Here is a 25,571-nt window from a genome sequence, read left to right as displayed (position 1 = left end):
CCCCCCCCCCCAAAAAAAAAAAAAGAGAAAATATGTAGAAGGTCCTGGATCACTGAGGATGAAAGAAACTGAGGAAGACAGAAGTTAGGAAAGGGAAGCAAGTGAATTCTTTTTATCCAACTTCATCCCAGAGGATGTTGGGGAGAAACCTCTTCTAGTACTTGCATTTATTTTTCTGTATTTTTTTTTAATAGATGTGAACTCAGAGTAATTGAGTTCAAGCACTGGATACTTGCTAGCAGTAACAAATACTTTGGTGGATGATGGTATCTCACAATGCAGAAGAATTCTGACAGCAATTAAAGAAATTGAGACACTGGCTAAAATGAGTATGCTCTCGCTACACTTAGTGACTTAAAGAATCAGAAGATAGCAGAAGTTTCACCTGTTTCTACAAAAGCAGCAAGGTTGATTCAGGAGACTGTAGAGCTCCAAGCTTTATTACTATACCTGGTTACCTGGCTGAAAGGATGAGTAACAGGAAATTAAATGCGTCAAAATAATCACTAGATTCTGAATATGTTTATAGAACAGTAGACAGATAAGAGCAAGTAAAGAAAACTAGACTTCCAATATCTTTACAAGAGCCTCATGGAAGGCTCACGTGTGAGGTTAAGGGAGCAAAAGAAGAGAAAGAATACATAAATTCTCATCTGATGACAGGGTTAACAGCAGGTGTCTCATGGTTTTTTCTTTGTATTTCAAACTTACCTAGAAACAATGAAGCACACCGAGAGGGTAAAATCTACAGATGGCGAGAAATTATTCATATCAGTCCTGATTTAATATTTATTAGGGGTTTTAGATTATAGAAGGGTCTCAACAGATCACGTAGATCGCCATGAAGTGCACACTGCAGACAGTATCGGACTCCTTTGTGCGTCAGGCTGAGTTCTGAACTGCCTGATCAGCTCAGGAGACTGCCTTGATGTCCTTGTGAACTACCCGAAGACAACTGGTGTCAAAAAGATAGCGACAGTCAAAAACAAAAGAAAACCTCAGGACATCTAACAAAAGAGCGCAAAAGCAGAATGGACAAACATAGTAAGCACATAACATTTATAAGGAGAGGCTGGAATACTGTGTTTGCTATTGTTTAACCCATTCTAAAAGGTAAGATGGAGAAGAAGTGTGAAATGGTCTAAAAAAAAGATGTAGAAGGATTATTTGAGACTTAGTCACAGATCTGAGCAACCTGGTTTAATTTGGTCTTGCACTGAAAAGAGAGATTGACTAGATGACCTTAAGAGGTCCTTTCCAACCTAATTTCTTCTATGAAATAGATTAAAAAAGTTCTGACTGTTCAATATATTCAGACAGTAAATCCTGAAATGGGCAGATTCAACAGCAGACAAAATAAGACTATGAATTCACTGTCACACGAACTGCACTAGGAGCCAAAATAGACTTGAATTTTGCAGTTCTTTAAAAGTTGTATTATACAGGGTGTCCACCCCCCTCGAATATCCAAACAAGGTGGCAATGAATATAATGAGTATTACGGCCCAAGAAATAAATTTTTTCTATAAGCCTTCCTCCTCTAAAGCTCCTTGTGCTCTCCTCTCAAGCAGCTGATACTGGCCACTGTCTGAATCGAGACACTCACTGGACTAGATGGATACTAGTATTATCTGCTGTAATTATTTTATTTTCACGAGACATGACTCCATGTTTGCTATCTACTGATGATATTCTGTCATGTTTACTCCAGTAATCAAGTAACGTACTGTTTTTAAGGGTCATCCATGAAATCTCACACTCAGCAAGCTGTGGCTACAGTGTTTCTATCATGTCTGCTAGCAGCAATAATAAATGATCTCCATACCGAATTGACCCATTGACCAGACCTATGCAATAGCCAAAGGACCACCACTTTTTAAATAGAGGTGCTGTCACAATTTTCCTTAGTTTTTATTTATCTTCCTTAACTCCTAAATATCAAAATTATTGTCCGGAGGAGGACAGAAAAGGGGTTAAACAAAATATTTCAAGGACTCTCTCATTCTGGAAACAATTTTTTTTACCAAAAAAGTTCATTTCTTCTACTGCCCTTAAAATACAATCAGGCATCTGCCTTAAAAAAGAGATTCCCCAAACCACAGAATAAATATATTTGAAGATACTGGCCAAATAAAGTTTTAACCTGAAAATAGTTCCTAATAGTCACATACATTAACAATGAGGAAATCACCTGACAGACAGAGATGAAGCTGAGAGGACAGATTACTGGCATCTTTGGAATTCAGTGGGAATGACACAACAAATCCACATTCAAAACAGTGCTGAAACCAGTGAGGAACAAAACCAAAGAATAAAATAAAATCTTAAATATTTCACCTTAAAGAGGGGTTTTGAAAACATATATTTACCCACTAGACATACCTTGGCTGACCTAGTGATGGCCCCAATCTCTGAATAAAGATCAGTGCTGTCTGGAAACTTTTCCACCACCATAGTGCAGACGTGGTGCAGAAGGGACTGCTTGTGCACTGTGTCCTTGACTTCTGGAACCTTCTCGAGGTAGCTCAACTCAAAAGCTTTGGCCTGTAAGGGGTGGGGGGGAAAGGGAAAGTATTAAAAAGAAAAATGTTTACTTTGTCCCATGCAGATTAGTAGACAAAAATAATTACCAGGTAGGGGCAGAGGGGAAAGCAGAAGAACCACAACACTACAGGAGAAGAAACTTACTGTTGTTATTTATTTTTAACCTGCTAAAGAGTAGACCTAAAATCAGTCCATCTGCAGTGAAGTGACTCATGACACAGTTCTCATAATGTGAATGGGGAGCACCAACACTAAATTCAAGGGAGTTACACCAGAAAAGCGGCTAGCTCCATATTTCCTTCAGGTTATGCTGAATCAGGCAAAAGTACTCCGACACACAAGAAAAAGTAGGTTCTGTTTTCTAAATTACTTTTCTGGTACAAAATAAATACTGGATTGCAACTGTTATAATGGTTTTGACTTCTGATTTTTGAAGGACAAAGCTGCAGGGGAAATGCTGGGACATCAGGCTTACATTGGTTCCATTCAGAAAATTCCCAATGGCCAGTAGAGTAGAAAGGATTAATCCCAAAGTTTTATTGTGCTCCAGTTGGTCCATTCCTTCCTTCAGGTCTAGAAGTGGTTCTGCAACTTCCTGCCATGAGAACAGAAACAAAAAAGTGAAGGTTGCAGTTGGCTATAGCTGCTTTAAGTTCCTAATTCTATGGTTTAGATTAATTACTGAAAAAATTTCCTGAACTGGCGTCTTGCAGGGTGCAAACTGCCCATGCCTGCTGGCTTTCTGCCACGTTCCACCTAATAAATCACATGCAAGGACAGCAAATGAATACATAAAATACTTTCCTAATGTTGCTTCTTTATGTATGCAATTGCCTTACTTGTCTTGGGGATTATTCTGTGATTCCAAACAGGAGAGAGAGAATCAGAGAAGGGGCTACTGCGTTTGAGTTAGATGCATGAACATCCCCCTGCCCCAACTGATAAAAAAGCTTCTTAGAACTGTTTTTTCCAATCTTTGAAAACCAAACAAGAATAAAGTTAGAACCCTGGCTGATTTGACAGTTGTAGTCTGACCCTAAAGCTTTCTTCAGATGATGGCCACCTCTGAGTTTTAGATATGGTTTTATGCTTGTGTGACTTTAAATCTGAAAAAAACCCCACCCCACTGTAAACATCAAGCTTTACAAGTGTTCTCATTTTAATCTTTTAACTTAATGCATCTTCCATCCACACATGTTATCAGAGTATAGGTATGTAAACTGATAAGGCTTGAGAACATAAATTCCGTTCCATTACTTCGGGAAGTGAACTACACCAGAGAGTTCAAAGGAAGAGAGCAAGGGTAACTGAGTTGACAGAGCTTATTTCTATGTCTTTGTGTGAGGCCCAGGGTTGTTATTTGTTTTGTATGCTCAGTAACAGTTCATGTTGTTTCTATCTCCAAATGCTACCCTAAGTAACCATAACCAGCATTCTTTTCCCAAATCATCACACTCCTTATGAGCCAAGAAGCCAAAATTAAGCTGTCAAGAGGCATAAGAGCAGAGAACTCCACTTGGAGAAACAACTTGTCATTCAACAACTGTAGCGATATTTTACCATAAGTAACAGGACAAAGCTGAAAGAAACACATTTCTAGTCACCAAAGAACAATCCATCTCTTGAAAAGAAAAGAATACAGCAAATTCAAGCCAAATTAAGAGATGACATAGTGAGCAAAGTAATCCATACATCAGAGAAGAGGTCCTAAATAATCCAAGACTTTATCAAGGTAAAATAAAATCAATAAACTGCTGCACAGTATTCTGTGAATTGCTTTAAAGTCAGGGTTGTTTTGTTGCATTATGGGGATGAATCAAACTGCTCTGCAGCTTTTGAACTATTTTACTTGTATCAATTTCAAATGTGTCAAAAAAAATTTCCTAAAATGTTAATTTAAAACATTCTGAAGGTGAATAAAAAGGCAGCAAATCCTTCCAAAGCAGGCCATGCTGAAGCCCTTCATTTAGCTATTTACATGCAAGTTATCTAAGCTTAGATTTTCTTGCATATAGTACACACTTAGAATTACTCTTAATTTTATATTTTATTGTAACATTAAAAAAAACAATAAAAAAGTATTCTACATACTGTATAATCTGATGAAATGCCCATTCTTGCTTCCTATAAAACTCACCTTCTACCCAGGGCAGGCAGATACATAATGCAGAGCTGCCTCATACCCTTAGGTACTACATGCCCTTATTTACCATGTTTTTATTTTTCACCAAAAAATTATGCTTGAATGAAATTTGAGGACCTTTAAAGTCCCTCTGAGATAATGAAATCCGACAGCATCTGCATCATAAATAGTTCTGTACAAAGAACTAGTAGTAACACAGTGTAATTTTTCAGAGCAATTGAAAGTCTGAAAATGAAGACTTAAAGATGAAACTCTGTCTGTTTTGTCTATGCCTTTAAAATATAATACTAAAAAATGAGAAAAGTTGTTCCACTGATGACCTTCAGTAGGCAAACAGTACCTGAGATACATGTTAACATTTCAAAACAGTATACGCATTATCAAACAGAGCACTTGGAGAGAGTTTTCTTATTTTATTTTCTATAAAGAGCAAAGAATGAGTATTTGGTCTGCCAGTTCAGCCCCTCACAGTCTGAGGCTGCTCCCTACAACTGTATCCTGACTTGCTTTAGTTAATTAACTTCAATCCAAGAAAGATGACTGACTTCATTATGCATGGAAAGCTTTTCTACAAACACGAACAATATCTCACTTAACCCCTTCTAGAACAATTTCATGCTGCTTCATTTCAGGTTGTCAGAGATGGAGCTAAGACCTACTTAGGCAAAAATGTTCTTGTCTGAGGTAGACAAGTCCTATGAATGAGAACCCCAGCCCTACATCAAAAACTCAGGTATTTCACACTGTTGAGATCATGGCCTATCTAAAACTTTCACCCTTGTGGAAATAATAGCAAAGTTCATTCATTTCTTACATAAAATATATGTATGACTCGATAAATTATGTAAGTGCATTCTGAACTGTTATGAATTTTCCTAATTTTAAAAGAGATTTTAAAAAAATCAAGCAAATACTGGATGAAAAAAATGACAAAAACTGTGGAGCTAAATTATTTGGCACCTAATTCTCATGAAAGGTTTGCCCATTTGCAAATGGATCTTCTGCAAAAACATAGCTCCAAGAACAGAACGTTAGCAGGTCCTGGGACTTTTTTATTATCATAATCATTAATGCAAAATTCTTCATTTTTAATTGAATATGCTCATGGTATCTTATGCCAGTCTAAATTACACATGCTTATTGGTTTCCTGGAAATTAAACTGTGACTTTAACCTTTTAATGGAGAGACCCGACTGCTCACTCTCTCTTGTACCTCTGATGTCTGATCTCTTTATCTTCCTCTTCACCCAGGTAATACCCAGGCTGTCTATCCTACCCATACCTGTCTGCTGGGCTTGTTAGCGCAAGCTCCTCTTATCTTATCAGAGTTATCATATGTTATTTCCTGCACCACTGTATGGTAAGTACTGTACTTAGGCCTATCTGCCCTTCAACAGGGATAAAAATATTGGTCCAGTCTGCACTCCAGCTATTGCTTCTTTGAGTAATTTAGGTATTTGGGACACTGTATACCAGCATCCATTCTATATGGATTTTAGCTGGCAATTCGTTAACTTTGTGGCATAAACGTTATAGGATAAGCAAGAGGAAAACACTCAGAATTTCTTTAGCTTTTTGGAGTACTTCCAATACTACTTTTTGATTGAGAGGAAGCTAGAAATTCTAGTTATACATGTATGTTAAAAGCTACAGCAAACTCAGCTTAAATGAAAGGAACAATTTAGCCTTGTGGTAACTTCAAAGCAGAATAAATAGCTGTACCAGATTGAAAAAAAAAAAACAAACCTGGCAAAAAAGTATTCAGGCTAGATACAAGTATTTAATGTTTTACAAGTTCAGAAATGTAAATGAGTAAGACTAAATTGTCATGATTAAAAAATTCTGAATATTAGATAAATATAAGTCTTTTTTGGAAGCAGGTCCCATTTCTCAGAATCCATATCACACAAAGTCATACCAATTTTTTAATATACACATACGTGCACAGTTACAGATACAAAATTAATATATACAGGAGAGAGCTGCTTCAAGAGCAATGCATGGGGTATGTACCAGAAAGCGCATCTGGAAAAAGGTTCCTGTGCTGAGATTCCTGAAAGAGCTTGTGAAAGTCAGCAAGTAGCTGAAATCATCTACACGGGTTCATTCTGTTTCACCTATACACCGAAATGATACACTGTCACTGTGAAAAATCTGTCTGTGATTTATCATGCATGACAGAGAACCCAATTACAGTATTCTCTGAATAAATGCCATGCATGAAGAAGGTGGCAACAACTGTCTGGGACTGAACTGAACAGAACACGTCTGAAGGATGTCTTATCTTTTGTTTATAACTCTGAAAGAGAGTTATAAACTGAAAAAAACTTTAATGGATGGTGTTTTCTTTAGTTCAGATGGATGTAAGATCAATACTCTCACTTTGCGATGTAAAGCTGAAGACTGCAGTCGTCATTCAATCATTATCCAAAGAAAAATTCTTACTGCTTTGAAGTAAGAATTTCCTGAATAACAACATCTGGAGAAGATGTGGTAAGGATTTATCCCTCTTCTTTGTTTCAATATGATTACTGACTAATTAAAGGAAGGAAGACATAATCTCTAATTTTCTTTTATAGGAGGAGCAGATTACGAAGGATCATTTTAGCTGTTTCCTGGCTGGCCACTGAAACAAAAGCGACCCTTTCACCCTTTCCTCAAAATACACACTCATGTAATAAGAAGGTCAGGGAAAGATTAAGCAAAGCCTCGGAAGACTCTCCACCCCTACCTCCCCGCTTTATCCCCACCTTTTCCACTATCTCGTAGTCCATCTTGAAAGCCCAGAGCTGGAGCCTGGCAGAGAGTTCGCTGATGGAGGAGAGAGTGAGAAGGAACTGCTCGGCGCTGCCCAGGGGGACATCGGGGTTTGCCAGCTGTGCTTCCTGGATCTTTTGCTTCTCCTCCTCGGTTGGAATCATGGTCAGGATTTTCTGCAAAGGAAGACAAAAGGCAGGCATCAGTGGTGGGGTGAGAGGCGCGCAAAGGCTCTTGTGTTGGGTGACTTCACAGCAGCAACGGTAGAAATCCTCAAGTGCCTGGCTGGTATATTAGGACAGGACTGTAGTAACCAAGAACTAACCCACTGTACAAGAAAGCAAACCAAGCCCTGCTCTCTCAAACATCTGCAGTTAGTTGAAAACCACATCTACATTAAATTGCTTTTAAAAAGAAAAAGTACTCAGTAGATATGGTTAATCATGGGATGAAACACTGGAGACAACACAGGGAGACTGGTTAGGACTGCTCTCCTCAGCTTTCATAGGTTCAAGTCAAAACTGGCTACCTTTCTGCAAATTATGCATGGAAGTGAGGGTAGAAGGAATGTAATTTTGTGGCCTGTGATTTTGCAGCAGGTCAGACTAGATATTAAGGTCCCTTTCAGTCTCAATATCTTTGAATCTTCCAGTGCACTTGTACGTAAACAGAAATAACTTGATGAGTCTTGTCCCTTGTGACCTCACCATTTATTACTTTTTGTTCAGTCTGTTTTGTTTTTTATGAAACATTACAGCTACTGCAGCTTATTAGGTCACTCCCCAAAATTTCACCTGGACTGAAGACAATTTCCCAAGGCACATGTATTGAATTTATAGTTGAAATATGCATTGCATAATATATGGCCTTTTAAGCTTTTGATCTGAAAAGTCTAAAATACTGATGACAAGGGACCTCAATATTTTCAGCTTCTGTTGTCAATATGGCTCAAACCACGTAAATTTTCCCTTTAATTCTTGGATTTTACGTGCTTGTTTACATATGGCAGCTTTCGTTCTCAAAGTATTGCTCTCTAAGATATTGCTTCTTAATTAGTTTTTAACATAATAAGTGCATTTAAAAATCAAAAAGAAAAGCAAAACAACATAAAGGCATCAGATGTTGAGGTCTTTACCCTGCTGATCAATGTCTCATTAAAACAAAGCAGTCAATTTTCAACACAACTTATGTTTATTCACCTGAGGAATGACAAGTTTTTGCTGTAGCCTTCTATATTGATAGAGGCTGTTTTGGAGGGGAGAGGAGAATAATAAAAATACAGCCAAAGAGCTATCAGACCTGCCAATCCAAACTGCAGCCTTGTTCCAGTGCTGGACATAGCCAATTCATCAGAGCAACACAACTTCCCCCTGCCAGTACCGATAATTCATCTGGCTCCTCGTACAGCACTGGAACTCAGTGTGGCCAGCAAGGGACTTTTCTTGGTCAGTCAGGTGAAGAACAGGAGTTAAGCAAATAATGTTCAAATTGTTGAACCGGGAATTGTTGAACTGTTGAATTTCAGCCATGACATTTGTATTCCTGTCTATCTTCGTATGCTGACTTCCATAAACATAAATAAAGAAGCATTTCGTTCTGACAATGTTGGCTCTGCCATTAAGTTTAAAAAAAAAAAAACCAACCAAACAAACAGCCTCCTTGCTTGGACGCTGCAAGCTTCTACCTTAATAAATTCATATCCTAAGGAAAAAAGAAGAGAAGGAAAATCCTTCAATACATTCTGGTGCTTATTTTTCCCTTGCCAATGACTATTTGGAAAATATTCTTATGTACACCTGTTCCATTTTATAGCATTTGTGTGTTGATTTTGAGATGTCTGCCATCCATCCATCCATCCATCCATCCATCCATCCATCCATCCATCCATCCATCCATCCATCCATCCATCCATCCATCCACCCACCCACATGTGCTGAAACCTGTAACTTAGGTCATACCTAACATCAAACTAAATTTATAAGGAGCTGCTTCAGAGCATTTCTCAGTGCTCAGCCAATACTGATCTAAAACGGTTCATAAACAAGAGAGACTGAATCTGAAACAGTGTTTTGCAGAATGTCCTTTGAAGAAGCCAGGCCTCCTAGTGACTCCTCCTCTCTTCAACAAGAGGCCAACTCCAGCTCAGCTGAGCCCAGGCAGCTTACAAATACGATCATATGAATATCCATAAACAGAAGTTTAGCAGTAGCCATGTGATAGATGTAAAAATGCTGCTGATGCATTTTTGAAGGCTAACACTTCAGCAGTAATCTCAATTGTCTCGTACAAATAAGTAGGGCTTTTGGCAGCTACCCAGGGATCCCAGAAGTATTTTGTGGTGGTGCAAGGCCTTCACTCCAGAGATTTTGCACTGCTTTGGGGCATTTTAAAGAGAGCAATGAAACAGTAAGCTTTATTTCCAAAGGGACTTCCCTCCTCCTTGAGCTTTATGTAAACACCACAAGCCAGATGGAGCTGACAAAAAGCATGTGAGTCCAAGTACTGCAAGGCTGCTGGGCTGCATGCTGTAATATGTGAAACAGAGAATACCAAGAGAAAAGAGTCTATATTCGTGGTGTCGAGGATCACTCCTGCTGCTGAAAGCTCTGCCTCGACGGGACCAGAACTACTGGTAGGTCTCATATCACCCAGAAAACTGCCCCCATAACAACGACCTACTCACCAGCACTTCTAATCTGCTTGGGCAAATAATTCTGACCCTGAGCAAGTGGTAAAATGCTCCTATTCTTGATTTCCACTCTATGACTAATTTGAGCCATTTGTTTGGTGCTGGAAACTGATGAGTACACCATCCGCCAGTTTATTATTACTCTTTTTATTTTTATTATTTTTTTAAATATCACTGACAGTAAAAGTAGCATAAGAACACAGCATGGCAGAAGGTTACTAGCACATGATGTGACAATTCAATCATGAAAACCTTTGAACCTAATCATTAGTCCATAACGCTCTCCTCAGTATGGCATTCTTCAAGTTGATTAAAGAATAATAGGTTATCAAAAATCGCTATGCTCACGCCCTCTAATATGTGCGATACATTAGATGTATTTCACCTCCATATATTGTCCCACAATCACTTGGGCCAGAGACCCAAATGAGTTTTTGAGGAAAACCATCTTTTCACGGAGAAAAGCAATTTTTGGAGATCCTGTTCAGATGAGATAATGGATCCTAATTGTTCTACTCCCGGACTGCTGGACCCAGCCACTTGCTTGAACTTTCAGCAAAGAGATCACAGAATCACAGAATGAATCACAGAATTATTCGGGTTTGAGTGGATCTTAAATACCATCTAGTTCCAGCCTTTCTGCCATGGGCAGGGACACCTTTCACAAGACCAGGTTGCCCCAAGCCCCATCCAATTTGGCCTTGAACGCTTGCGGGGATGGGACACCCACAACTCTGGGCAACATATTCCAGTGTCTCATCACCCTCACAATAACGAATTTCTTCCTTATATCTAATCTAACTCTACCCTCTTTCAGTTTGAAATTGTTACCCCTCATCCTATCACTACACTCCCTGGTAAAGGGTCCCTCCCCATCTTTTCTTTAGGCCCCCTTTAAGCACTGGAAGGCTGCTATAAGGTCTCTCCAGAGCCTTCTCTTCGCCAGGCTGAGCGACCCCAACTGTTTCAGCCTGTCCTCATAGGGGAGGTGCTCCAGACCCCTGATTATCTCCCGTGGTACTCCTACGGACTTGTTTGAGCAGGTCCATGATCAAACTGCTTATTTACTGAGCTCAGCCATCCTGACCTCCAAAAATTTCTAGGAAGAAAGCCTTACAAGGCTCACAGGACAAAATTCAGAAAACGTATAAGCCTGAGCGTTATGGGCCTCAGTGTGGGATGCAAGGAAGGACCTCACCAGAGACTGCACTAGCCTAGAGCCTCTGAGGAAATTTGGTGCTTAAGATAGCTCTTTCAAGAGACAACACGGCTTCTCAGTGATGATGAGGTTGCAAGCGTTGACTTTCTTATTTCGTTTCAGCTGATTTTACCAGGTGAACAGGATCCTGAAAAACAATCAATAAACTAAATATCTGGTTGTTGTTGGGTCCAAAGCTTTCTGTTGCTTGAGGCCCACAGATTTGTAAGCTGCATAACCAAATACACATTAGTGGATATTTCATCGGATATTTGACAAGCTTCAGCCAACAGTTCAGCTCCAAAAAGACTCTCATACGTCAGCTTTCCAGGCAGCTACTATCAAGACACATTAATGGTTTGCATTACCTGCAGAAACCCTAGCGAAATATAAAAGCATATGACGGTCAGGACTCCGCAGTAAGTGAGGATGCCTGCACTAATTGTATTACAACTCTTCCAAAAATGATCCAGTTCTGAGAAGGGACTACATCCAAAATGCCTGTTAGCCATCCCTGTAAGTCGGGAACTGACAGCTGTTGCCTCAGTCAGACTGCTCCACTTCCTCAGCTCTCTATGGAAATACATGAACGTGCCATTGCTAGTCACAGACACTGTAGAAGATGTTTTGTTTGCTGCAAGGAGTGAAAGGGCAACCTTTGCCTTTAAATAAAGCCTGAAACTCGTTAGGGCAGCGATATGCTCACTGTGGGTGCACAGCCAGCAAGGCACCATTCTCTCTTCTGTCTAGACTCATGAAAAGAGGTGTTCTTTCAGGTCAGGTAAGATAACACATTTTGAAACATCCCATCACTCTTCTACAAAGCACGAACTAAACAAATTGGAAACAGCAAATGCCAACATACCGCCGCAACTGTCAGAACAAAAACTTAAATACCTTGACTGTTTCTGAAAATAAAATTTTGATTTTTGTTTACTCATGTTACCATCTACCTTTTTAGCACCAGGCTCTCATTTCTTACCTGTTTTTACATCTCAGGGCTACCTAGCCACTCCAGACACCTGGACTTCAAATTACTTAACAAACGTGGGTATGGAGGGCCTACAGTACCTGCAGGGAGTTTTCATTTCAAATAGTTTTACTAAAAGTTATACCTAGCATTGCAATCAACATTGTGTCGCATCACAAAGCTATACTGTAAAGGGCAAAGCAACCCACCTTAATTTCCTCACAGCATTACTCCAGTTTTGCTTTGCTAAATTAATCAAACTCTTTGGTATAGTTTGATTTCGATCCATGTTCCCTTAGTGAGTAGTGCTTTATAGAGGGACACAGTCATTTCCTTTACTAAAGACAAGCTCCAAGGACTGTTTTGGTGGACTCTACTCTTGCAGTTTCCCATGATACACTTCATAAAAATTAGGTGCCAGGAATTTTAAGTTCACCTCTTTTGCTTATCTCACAGAAAGCCCTCATCCATACTAAGCAGGCAGTTCTTTATCCTGCAGCAAGCACCACATTGTTTGAACGCAATGAATGCCAAGCTTTCAAATAAAGGACAACAACCACCACTTTGGGAAACATGAGGTGGCAAAGATTTTTTTAGTTGGATTGATGCATGCATGCAGGCACACAGTGTGCATTCCTTTGAAAATACGTTTCTACCAGTGCCTGCTCTGCATACTAAATGGAATATACCTGCCTTTCTAGCACCATGCTCCCATTTTGTCCTTTTTCACAGCTCAGGGGTACCTAACTGCTTCAAACACATGGCCTAAAAGTATGCAACATACTTAGGTATAGAGGGCTTTAAAATACCTGGAGAATTTTTTTCCTCCTATCTTAGTTATGTATTTGAAGTTAAAAAATAAAGCATTGATTATGAACAAGAGTTAAATGTCACAAGCAAAGCAGCATTCAGCAGAATATAGGACAGTAGCAGAGGGTTACTGAGTCACTATGAACTTGATGATGAGTTGGGATATTACAAAGTTGTAGCCTGCATCCACTACACCATTGCCTTGTTGCTGGCACTACTGTCAGCTCTACTTTAGTCCACTGTCCTTAAAGAAGTCACTAAAGCCAGTTTTAAGATACCATTTAACCTGAGTTTGTCCACCAAGGAGCAGAACTATGCCACACACTCACTAACACAACAGTGACAATGCTCCTCAGCAAAGGACATGGCACACAGCGAAGGCAAAGGATGGCTCAGGTGACTTTTTGCCCTGTTGGTGCCATGTTCTGTGTTGGATTTACTAAAAGCAGAAAATGATCCTGAACTGTAGCTTCTCTGAAATTTTAGCAGTGAATGTTATGTCCTCACCACACACATTAATCTCTTCTGCTCTCCTTACATCTCTCTTCTGCTTACTAGCTGTGACATCTCTTCTAGGATTTGGGTACCCACTATGATGCAGTTGTTTAATTAGATCAACCACTTTTTTTTTTATGTAGCAATCTTGCCTCATTCAACCCATAGATTAGCTATAAAGTATATTATATAGCAAATAAGTTGATTTATTCTCTGTGTTTTTATATAAATGAAGCTGGTGTTTACACTGTTACTGATTCATGCATCATCACCACCAATTATTTCCTAATATTTAGGAACTGCAAATATGAACCAGAAAACTTTCCAAAAACGTGTTCCTTCTAAGCCAACTCTAAGGCTAAAGCCAATGCACAGATTGATACAGAGGAGAAGAAAAACAGGAAACAAAGGTTTTTTTATACTGTAGATCAAAGGGACAGTATAGAAAACTGAGGCAGGGTTCTGCCGAAAATAGTGCGACTCACAATGATGCACTTCTCTGTCTCTCTGTGCACCTCTTGGCCAATTCTGCACAGCTTAACCCAGTCCTCTATCTCACTATAAATGCTTCTTTGACTCCGTAACAGAATCACTGAAGCGTTTTGGTTGGAAGAGACCTTTAAGACCATCAGAACCACCACTAAGCCATTACAACATGCTATAAGAAAAGTCTCTAACTTGGGAACTGGGGAGGGAAATCTTACTACTTACTTCATAAGTAGTAAATAAATATGAAACAGTGAAGAAAAAAAAGCTCTTTTCTCCATGAACATCATCCTTGCCAACAAAAGAAGGCTTTATCCCTCAAAGTGGGCTATACTCCACTTAGCCATTCTCTTGATTTTAAATATCTGAGTGATAACATCAGGATTACCTGCATCCTTAGCTTCAAAATGGTGACACAGAACTCAGAAATCCCATTTTCTGTAGCACTGGGCAAGTATACTAACAGCATGTCATTTCATGGTTTCTGAATTTTCAATTTTAAAACTACCTGCATATATATTGTAATTGAAATTACGGGTTTCTGGCAGCTAATAGAAAGGCCACCCAAAGGAGGGTGTGGTGGTACAAGGGACACACAGCTGTGGACACCACAGGTGGCTGGCAGATGGAGAGCCCAGCTACAAACAGTGGCACTGGAAAGGGTAAGCTGTGCGGAGCAGCTGAACTTCTGCTAAGCGTGACAGAGAAGGTCACAATTCAACAGAAATGACACGCGGAAGACAATGAAGACGCACCCTTCTTTATCAGGCATTTTATGTTGGACTTTGTATGGAAAGACTGCCTACAGCGTTAGAGATCTAACTGATGGGCTGTGAGTAGGGCTTGGCTGGAGAAGTACTTCTCTCCAACACTTTAAGCTTAATACTGCAAACTGCAGTGGAGGGTACATGGGCTGGGTCATGAAAATTACTTTTTTAGCCTGATTTGTCACCTTCATAATATGAGTAAAGTGTATAGCAAATAACCAATACAGCTTTGGGAAGAAACTATATTCCAGTAGGAATAAATCAGGCCTTGCCTTCTAGCTAGAATGGTCTTTTGCCTTAGGTATTTCTTTTGCATGAAATTGTTGGCAACTCCATTTCCAGTCCAGACAGCTTTTCTCATTTTATTCTGTAATCAGCATAGTGAAGGTGGAAAGAGAGAAATCATGAAACACAGCACCAAAACACTGAGAGGTGACTGCGAATCAATATATGACCTCTCAGCTCAGCCACTGGTTGAGAACTGTAGTCATGCAGATTACTCTTTACCAGATGATAAAGACTTATTTAAAAACTAAAGAAAATAAAAGATTTGAAATTAATACAACCACAATGAAAAAAACCAGAGGAGCAGCAGGCTTCTTTTACACTTCATAGATGAAAAATGTTTTGATAAAAAAAAAATAATAAACAGAGCTCATCTTGGATCTTGGTAAGAATATCTGCAAAGTCAAACATGTCATGGTAAGAATTACATCATCTGTAATCTTTATACCAACTGTTTTTCTTCAAACAATAGTAACACAGCAATGCTATTTTGAGCAGAACCAGTCACTGTATTTGTTTTCCATTAGATATACAATCTAGAATGACTCCAACAGCTAGCTGGCATGAACTTTATTAAACCCTGTACCAGTTGCATCAGCCCTAGTAACTCACTGCCTATTCTTGCTGCTCACGCTATTTCAGTCAAGCTTCAGAGGAACAGATAATACTCTTAAAATCTTTACAGCAATTACCACCATCGTTACTCAAACTTAAGACACAAAGAAAGCAGAGAGTCCACGTTTACTGAGCATGCCCAGCCTCAGGTGAATACCACATGCTTCTGAGCACACTGCATTGATTTGACAAGTTTAACCACTCAGTCATGTAATACATCTCCTTCTCCCCCTTCCATGAAAAGTCAAAAATGAGCAACATTGAAAAAAAAGGAAACACTGAAAATGCAGACTTGAAAACATCAGCTGTTGTTTCTTTCTTACCTCTATTCCTTCCTTGTTTAAGGCATATTCGTCAAAGTTCAAAATAGCAGTCTTGATAGTGCGGGGAGGGGGCAACACAGTCAAACCAATATTAATAGCGTTGCTTCGTTTTGAGTCCAATACAATGATCTCCTGTCGCTTCCCATCTGCAGCAGTTTTCTTGGTAAAGAAGAGACAAGAATATTATTCCTCCAGCCTGTTTTATAAAGGAAAACTTTCACTAATGATTTCCCCTACTCAAGGGTGCTGACACTGAATGTAAATCTAAATTATTTACAGTCATTGAAAAAACCTGAATTTTTATTCATCCTTGCTGGTATCAGCATGAGCTGCCAGGATTTAACCAGTGAACTGAGCACAGTCTCAGACGCTGTGCAAAGCTGAGCTAGCCTGAGACACAGGAGCCCCTGCAAGAGCTGGGAACAATGCACTTCAGGGCAGGAGTCAGACTGAAAAAAGCCTGAAGCTGTCTCTGCTGGGCAAGTGGTCTGCCGTGTGGTAGGACCAGCCATTGCAGGGCCTTTGGGGCAGCAGCTGGGCAGCTGATGGGCTCTGGGGCTCAATTGCCCCACAGATGCATCAACTCGAAGTGGCCACTAACCCTCTCTTGCCTGGGTGGCTGGCTGGGAAACAGACTGGCGAGTTTCCACCTGACTGGCAGCACTATCTTGTATCATAAATCCACTAGTAAAGGAGCTGTAGAGGCCTTTCTGGAGACACTGGTATGGTTTACTGACCCTCGGCTGCCAGAAGAAGGATATTCTGCCTTGCTGCTCATGGTATGTCCGTCAAGTCCTCCACAGGTGCAGAACAACTGCAACCCTTCTGCTTAAAGAACTAACAACATGTACTTTGAATTTCATTTAGAGAAGACCCAAGAAATTTCTTCTTCTCTCCCCATCCTCATAGTGACAAAATGCAAACCAACTAGGCGAGGTGATTCACAAACCATTTATATGTCCTTATACAGTGCTGAACGTGGTCTTTGCTTTTACGTCCCAGAATGCCTCTCTTTCTCTCATTATCCCATGCTAGAAGGTGTCTCTTTGGTAACTACATAGGTCATATATCAGGCAGCTGCAAGAGGAGAGGACTCTGCTCCTCATACATAGGGGTTTTTCCTCCTCCTTCTCTATAAACATGAACTTTGGAAACATTTTTCTCTGTTTCCCCTTCCTTTGCTCTATTGGAGATGGGCTGAGGGATGCTGTCAAGCACAGGAGTATAGGGAGATGACTAGCACATTGATGCAAGCAAGCACAGAGATGCTTCTCTATATATAAACCTGTGTTTCAGCAGACTGCAGAGAAAGGACTGTGCCATCTCTGTAGAGTCTGTTACCTGGGCTGCGGATAGCAGCTTCAGCAGCAGCAGCCTTAGGACAGATGCATCTCAAAGGGGCAGAGAAAGAGACTAAGTCATCCCTCTTTCCAAGCCTCAGTGTGGCTCCCCATACAAAGTTCAGAACAGCGAATCATTCACGTGGCCTACAGCAGTAGTGTCTCTTGCACCTCTTACAGCTTTGGGGGAAGTCCTCTTAGTGCCCAAGTCTCAATCTGTGCTCAAGATTGCTTTTTAGACCATGAAGCTTTATTTTCCACTTTCTTTAGGTCTGCATCACAGAGACTGAATCAAAAAATGCCAACACAATTAACATGGTAAGATACAACTTCTGTGTGCAGATGAGACCGAAAGCAAGTGCAGTTTACAGGAATTGGGGACTACCATATCTGTATGACCTGTGAAAGCAGTAAGAAGGCTGGTTTCTTTAACTTAAAAAGAAAGAGCACTTTTGCTGGTAACAGGATAAATTTTAGGAGAGCAGAGATAACATTTGTTCTCAATTTTTCTATGTCTGTTCCATCAAAACTGCTCTCTTAATGTCTTAAAAGCACCTCTGAAGCCTTCTTGAACTTACCCTTCTTTGAGTAAGAGAGTCCTCTTTTTTCTTGGGCAGCTACCTGAAGGGTCTGAGGTACAGCTTCTCCTTTAAGATAGTAATTTTTACTTCCAGGGCCGTTAGTCACATTTTCACGACCACAGTTAGCGGCCAAGACCACATAAAAACGAGTGGGGTTCACCAGAGACTGCTTCCTCTCGAGTCTGTATCCTAAATGAGTCAAGTCGTTTTTTAAACCATGACTTTTTACCTTGTCCTTCACAGCGAAAAATCACACAGCTCCAAAGAATTTATGCAGAAAGGAAAAGGCTGGGGGAAAGGAGTTAAATTTAGGCTTTCCACATGCGGTATGGATAAGTAAGCCTCAGACCTGCAGCTCTGTTTTTAGGCTCCTCAGTTTGACAAAAGAGACATATTCATTTGGGGGACACATGATGCTAATCACTGGGATGAATGCAATTGCAACAGTGCACTCGCTCCTTAGCAAAAAGTTATGAAGGACAGACGAGCTGTATAGGGGATGTACACATACAGGTATTTCCAGAGCTATAACTGCATATGGGGTAATTTGGGGGTAAGTAACTCTTTTCCAAAACAGGAGCAGAAGAGATTTTAAATCCATCCTGGGGACGATGGCTGAGAAGAAATCTTTTCCAAATAAATAAAAGGATGAAGAGAAAGATCGCTATGATGAACTTTATTATCCTACCCCTAGGGAAAAAAAAATTGCTTGAGGGAACAATGCACCAGTGTACTTGATTTTATATTTTAATGTGTCACAGTATGTAACACAAGCCCTGAACTTCTGAATACTATATCATTAAATGTAAATACAAAATTAATTAGAACATACGAATGTATCAGGTGGTATAATTTGTGGAAAAGAAACATTCTTGCAATGTATTAATGATTACAGTGAATTTAGATCTTTACAAGACCTAACTGGGCAGATTCCGTTGCCTGTATTGAAGGATGGGTAGTCCAGACAGGTTATTTAAAAATCATTACCATTCCACCGAAGGTGATTCATGGCCTGATGAGCACATAGTCTGAAAAATGCCACTTTGCTTTAATTAACATGAGAATCACTTTTCCAGTGGTCATATAAATAAGTAATTACATATGAGCTCAACTCACAAATATCTCCTCCATTTAAACTTGCAGAACAATCTGCAAGTAGTACAGAAAAATATGGGCAGTTCCTTAATAGTGAGATGGCAAATTTTTAATTTCTATCTCTATTAGCATGGATTTAGCACTGGAGATCTAAAATGGAATCTCTCAGCTGCCACTGACTTTGTTCAGGATACAAATATATAACATTTTTCAGAAATTCTGGTCCACATTTATGACTTGTTTTAGCATTTATTCAAATTGCAACAAACGTTTTCAAAAGGAGTATGTGTCTAGGCATGTATATACACATGTACCTGAAAACACATTTCTTAATTTTCCCCTCTTACTGTTTTTTACGTCTGGATCACTATATCCCACAGGGTATAGACGAATGAGCAAAATAATACTTTCAAATGACACACAGAACAAAGCGTATGGCAGACGGGCTGAACAACAGCATTTGATTCAGTAGTGTCTGCATGTTTTCATTTCTCTTCACAGAAAAATAAACACTTGGAATTACTTTGCCAAAATACCTCTTTTGTTTGGCAGAGTGAGAAGGAAAGAAACTCTAGACTGGCTTGGAGGAGATACCTGATCACTCACTCTCTGTTCAGAAACATAATGATGTGATCCTCTATTCTGCAACTAAAGGTGCTCCACTAACTACAATAAATGTTCAAGTTGTCCCATTTTCTTAAAATCAAGAACCTCTCCTTCCAGCCTTCCCCCCCCCAAACTCCCATATTATATCCTAGAATATAAAATCCACTTTATTTTATTTTATTGCAGTCTATTGTGTTTAATGAAAAACTTCTCATGAGCCAGGAAGTAGCTGTTTATAGCTGTGTGTTGTGGAAATCACAGTGAGGGATTAGAAACTGGAATAAAATTGGTTACAGATGTATGAAAGAGCAAGTGCACAAGATAGAGCCAAACTCCCCTCTACACAACCTGACTTTGCTTTTCCTCTCATCCTTCTGGACCGTTCCTTTTCCATGCACCTGCTTCCAGCTATTGCTATGAAATCTGGAGATTTGACTTTTGATTTGTTGCTCTGCACTATTTTTTTTTTTCATCTGAACCAACTAAAGTCTGTGAGTCAGACTTTACAATTTTATAGAATAAACCTGTTTTGGATTGCAGCCATTGGACAGGAGAAACTAGACACAACGGGGAATGAACTCCCTGGAAATAAACCAAGCAGTCTGGAAAAAGCGAGAGCTCTCCTAATTTGAGTGCAGTCTTTGCAACAAACCTCAAATCTTCTATGGATTCAGTGGTCTGCTTAATTATTCCCACGCGATCTAAGGACCATCTCCTACCCTGGAAGATTTGTCAGTATTCACCAAAACCAGGCAGGAGTCTCAGGAGTCTGGATAGACTTCCACTACAGTACTCCTCGGTCACCATTATCTTCTCTACAAAGACAATGAGACTTCTGTGTCTGTGTTATGGGACACAGTGGAAGGAGAGCCAAAAGTATAATGTCTCGTGCAGAGAACAGTTAGTCTTGAAGAGGAAAGCAGTTACCTAAATCATTCCCTCAGACTTGCACTAATTTCAAAGAAACCTGCTCACTCATCTTCCAGCCAGAAGCCAAAAGCTGTGCCAAACCATCAGGCAGGTTTGGGAAGCAAGTGTGAGGGAGGGAAAATGGCCAAAGGTAGTTTGGGAACATGCACAGTGAATGACTGGAAAAGTAAACAAGTTGAAATTCCAAAAATTTAACATTTTATCAAAATTTCAGGTGACAATAAAAGATTAAGAATCAGCCAAAGTGATCCATTTCAATACTGGCATTTAGCACGAAGCTAAAGTTTGGAAATGGCAGATATGTCATCATTCCACATTCAATTCAAGGAACTGGAAGTTTTATGGATCTAAGAAAATGCTCTCATTTCTTCCATCTATGAACCACCTGTGGCAGATTTGTATGTACAGGGAGAGAGACAAGTAACACGCCATGATATCACCAGCGTTCCTTCTTCAGCAGAAAAGTAATTGGAGAGAGAAATTAACCTTCTCATCAGCCAAATGGACGACCTGCTGAATGTGTCTGTAGAGCTGCAATGCCATACATTTCAGATCTACGTGCACCAGTGTCACAAAAAATTCACCTAAGAACAGTGGTGGCACGATCTATGCGAACCATCTGTTTATGTACCTGTCGTTTGCCGGGTATTAGAGGGGCAAGATTTTTCGAACTGCAATGTTTCCACTTGGCCAATAAGATCAAGAATGAGTATTAGAAAATTTTGGAGAACTTTTACTGTGAGACATCCAGTCCCCCCAGATTAAGAGCAAACCATATATATAATACATAATATATATAAGGACTTTTGCCAGCCAAAGAGAAGTAAAATATTGAAGGTGTTGACTGTTTTTATGTCACTATAAAACATACAGGCATACAGAGAAAAACATGAGTGATTTATTTATTTTAAATAAGAGAGATGGACATCTTTTACTAGGATTTTAACTGGAAAAAACCAGTTTCCCTTACACTGATTATTCTGTCTAGAAGAAAAAGAGTTTATGTGGCCATGAAAAACAAATGTTCAAGCTAACAACTTCTTTAATGCTACTTCAAATTCCTATGAAATGTAACTATAAAAGACTTCCTTTTGTTGTTGAGTCTAATGTTGAACAGCCATGTCACCAGCCTTTATGAATTTATTTTTAACAATACTAAGCAAGAGAGAATCCTAGCTACAGAGGTTATTTCCTGTGCCAGCTTCTATTCCCCAAGTTTCGATAGTCACATTGTACAAATTAAGGATTTAAAATAGGCCTGTTCATCAGTTAAAAACAAAACTCCAACACCCCTGCGGAGTTCAGCTGTAAACTTGGTCCAGCTGATAAATCCATCCTGCAGAAGAAAGCACTCATGTAGAGTTTTTGCAGCAGATCCCAGTTTGCTATTCTAACCTTTCCACATAATGATTAGGAAAATATTACCAAGTGAAGATCTGTCAAATACACAGATGTGAATCATCATGCCGTGACCTTTATATGAACAGAAAATATTTCACATTTCAATACCTAGTTTGGCATTCAGCTACTAGCAAGCTAATGTAAAATTTGTTGGTGTTCCCCACCTGAAGTGATATTCCCATACCGCCAGACCTGAGACAAGAGGGCAGCTTGGCACGTAACTCACTCTAGGCTCATCTCCTAGTTTCAGCCCACAGAATATCTTCTGTCACAGGGCAAGCTAAGAACACATTCAATAATTTCCACTGTTTTCATATAAACAACATAAATCACCTAGATCTAAGTCAAAATGAAGATCAATACAATAGCAAAATAACAGCAAGCTAAATACGAGCTGTACCTTTGTGACAGGCAGTTCCTTGGATTTAGACTCAAAGAGATGCTCCAGTTTGGAAGTGTCCACCTTAATGGGTTCCAGTTTCGACCACAGGAATTCTCTGCAGCGTTTGTTGTTTTTACACTGCCACTCAAATGGCCGTACCTCATTCCAAAATAGACGGATGGTTTTCTTCTTCTTTATAAATGCTGGCTGACCCCGAGAAACCTGGGGTGACCCTAAACCCTGAGGAGTGCTGAACAGCGGAGGAGGAGCCAATAAATTAGCAGAGGGTGGAGGTGGAGGCGGACATCCAAACAGTGGGGGAGGTGGTGGAGGAGGCAAACCCAGAAAAGAAGGGGGAGGGGGAGGAGGGGGAGCAAGGGAGTCCCCAGGACCCATATCCATGTCCAACACATCTACATCATCCTCCTCCCCCAAGTCTGTAAAATCCATGTCTTTGATTTTAAGTTCTCTAGGATTAGCCATGAGCTGATCCCAGATGTAGTCAGATTCCTTCTTTGGCTGTGCTGGTGTTTTCTCGGGGACCTGTTCACTGATTTCTTCTTCAGGCACAGCTGTCCCCTTGGCCAGCTCACCACTGTTGAATTTTTCTGCAAAGGCTTTCACGCTACCTTGGTTGTCCAAATTTCCAATCTCCATCTTTTTGACACTTTCGTCTTTGGCCTGCTTTGTGGCCTGAAGAATAGAGATCCTACTGGCTAGGCTAGTGAGTGACTCCTCGCTTTCCTCCGTCTCCTTCTTTTCCTCCTTCGCCTCCAGCTCCTTCTCCTCTTCATCCTTGGTCTTTTTGTTATGCGCATACAACATGTCCAGCATAAACCGCTTGTTGTTGAGAATGTTGCTGCACTGCTCATTCACACCAGCATCCTGAATGGTCTGTGACCATGGACCTGCAATCACACACACACAGATGGGAAGAGTCAAGGGGAGGGAGCTAGAGCACCAAGGACAACTTTAACCCATCAGAAAAAATTGGGGGACACATGCACAATTAGTCTGAAACTGGGCAAGTGGTAGCTTTGAAAATTTTGAAATAAGTGACAGTGCTGATATGGCCCAATCTTGATGGGCTGTGAGTTATCCTCAAAAAAAGAATGGGAGCAGAAAATAATCAGTGTAGCTTGGGAGGGACTATATAACTCAGAATTTCAAGATTCAGGTTTCTCCTGAAATCTGTCAGGTTTCGCTTTGCACTTACAACCCCCCGCTCATTTATTCAATGCCAAAATGCTTAGAACCTTTAGTAATCCAGAATTTGGCTTAAATATCATGGCAATGACAAAAAGTAGGTTATTGTCTTACTTTTCACCTGGCCATGAACTGGAATCACCCCAGGAAAACATCTTTATAAAGGAGATCTTCCCTGACGGATGTCAAGGTCAACATGTAACTGCTTACTCCTCCTCCTCCCTCCCTGCTGGCTAGGCGATGACACTTTTCGCATCTGGCTGTTCCTCAGACCTCCTGGCTGGGTACCTGGGCCATCTTCACGACATGGGCTATTTGAATCCCAGAGCAGTGCTGCATGCCCAGGGTACAGCTCTCAGGGCATCTCAGAGAGCATAACCATAAGGAAGATTTTTAAAGTTATTTCTAGGAATATCTCCTGCAACCTGCTCTAGGCAAACCTGCTTTAGCAGTGGGGTTGGACTAGATCATCCGCAGAGGTCCCTTCCAACCCCTACCATTCTGTGATTCTGCAGCTCCGTGATTCTGTAATACGAGCACCTTTATAAAGACTTTTGAAAATGCTGCTCATCCGCCATGGTTACCCTCCCTGTAATGTGTGATGGCATTAATGCCTTCTTCCCACATTGCTGTAATGAAGTTTCATCTTTCTGATTACTGCTTTTCTCAATAATGATCTGCAACATACCATGTTTGAGACAGGAGCACGAATAACAAACTATAGCAGTCAAACTGTAAAAATAAATGAGGTAAGCGTTTCTTTGACTACATTTTCCTGAATATAATACTGCTAACCAATGTGGATAACGCGTCTAAAAATTACGGTGCTTCTTTTTCCAGGAAGCATCGCATGAAGTGATTAAACATGGACAAAGATAATTCTTCACACTTACTCTGTTTCCTGTATGCAATTCCTTCTGTTTCCCATAGTCTTTAAACATTTTAAAATAGATTTTTATAAACTGTATTTCTTAAACACATTTTATTTTGATTTCTAGCCTGCCTTCCTCTTGGCCCCTTGTGGTTAAAAGTTTTCTTTCCTACCTGTAAGCTGCCCTTTCTCTTAAACTTCCATTTTATCTTTGTTTCTCCCCTTATGCTTCCACCTTCTTCAATACTTTAGAGTTTTAAACATCTTTTATGGCTTCGTTCATCAACAGAGTTGCTTTCTTTCCACGACATCTAGCCCTTTGCTCTGAGGAGGTATCCCCTTGGTGAGATTCACACCCGGCACCCCACAACTGCCCCCTGCTCCTTTAAAACAACGCCATCTCAAAATGTAGGATGGGTTTCACAGCACAAGGCATACGGACAGCATTTCAGATCAACCTCTAAACCATATTTTAAAAATGAGTCCAGAGTTTTAACCCCAGACAAAAGACAATCTTTTTTTCAGCAATGGATACAACCTCCAAAACTGTTTCTTTCTGCTTTCCTGCAGGAGGCTTGACTGTTACCATTACCTGTTCAATCTTCCTTAGACTTTATCCATGGGATTGCTTTCTCACTAAGATTTGTCATCTGAGGAAGTCTCTCAGATTTGTCTCTAAGGCAGTTTCACTAGACAATGTGACTAGACAACTCCTTCCCTAAACCATAGATTTTAGCCACCCGAGCCCACACAGGAGATATCCCCCTACTCCCAGCCTTTCCTTCAAAGATGTTCAAGATTGCTTCTACAGATCCCACATGACCTACCCACTCTCAGTTTCACCAGCTGGGATAGATCTTCCAGGATTTAATACCTTTGCAAAACTGCCCATCAAATTCCCCAAGACACAATCTCTAATTTGGTCTCCCGCAGCGTGCCTCCATCTGCCCTAACTGCTCAAAGATTACTGCTGTGAAGGCTCTTGCTATGTTGTTGTCCCTCTTCTGCCCTTCTCTCTGCAGGTAAAGCTTTGAAATACCTTTGGAGGAACAATACTTGCTGGATGCCAAATTCAGC

General features: G+C 40.2%; 1 protein-coding gene across 1 annotated transcript in view; it reads right to left on the bottom strand.

Moving 5' to 3' along the window:
* FHOD3 (formin homology 2 domain containing 3) overlaps positions 1 to 25,571 on the bottom strand; it is a gene marked incomplete at both ends in the record, with an annotated part of 64,405 nt that overhangs the window by 21,675 nt on the left and 17,159 nt on the right. Inside the window, 5 exons of the mRNA XM_010137557.1 lie at positions 2,383 to 2,544; positions 3,020 to 3,139; positions 7,438 to 7,620; positions 16,083 to 16,241; positions 22,436 to 23,325. Coding sequence (XP_010135859.1) covers positions 2,383 to 2,544; positions 3,020 to 3,139; positions 7,438 to 7,620; positions 16,083 to 16,241; positions 22,436 to 23,325 — 1,514 coding nt within the window. The remainder of the gene's footprint in view (positions 1 to 2,382; positions 2,545 to 3,019; positions 3,140 to 7,437; positions 7,621 to 16,082; positions 16,242 to 22,435; positions 23,326 to 25,571) is intronic.

Source organism: Buceros rhinoceros, unplaced genomic scaffold (genome assembly GCF_000710305.1).
Source record: "Buceros rhinoceros silvestris isolate BGI_N320 unplaced genomic scaffold, ASM71030v1 scaffold11716, whole genome shotgun sequence".
NCBI lineage: Eukaryota > Metazoa > Chordata > Aves > Bucerotiformes > Bucerotidae > Buceros > Buceros rhinoceros.
Note: the sequence above shows the minus strand (reverse complement) of the source record. Positions and strands in the feature narration are given on the sequence as shown.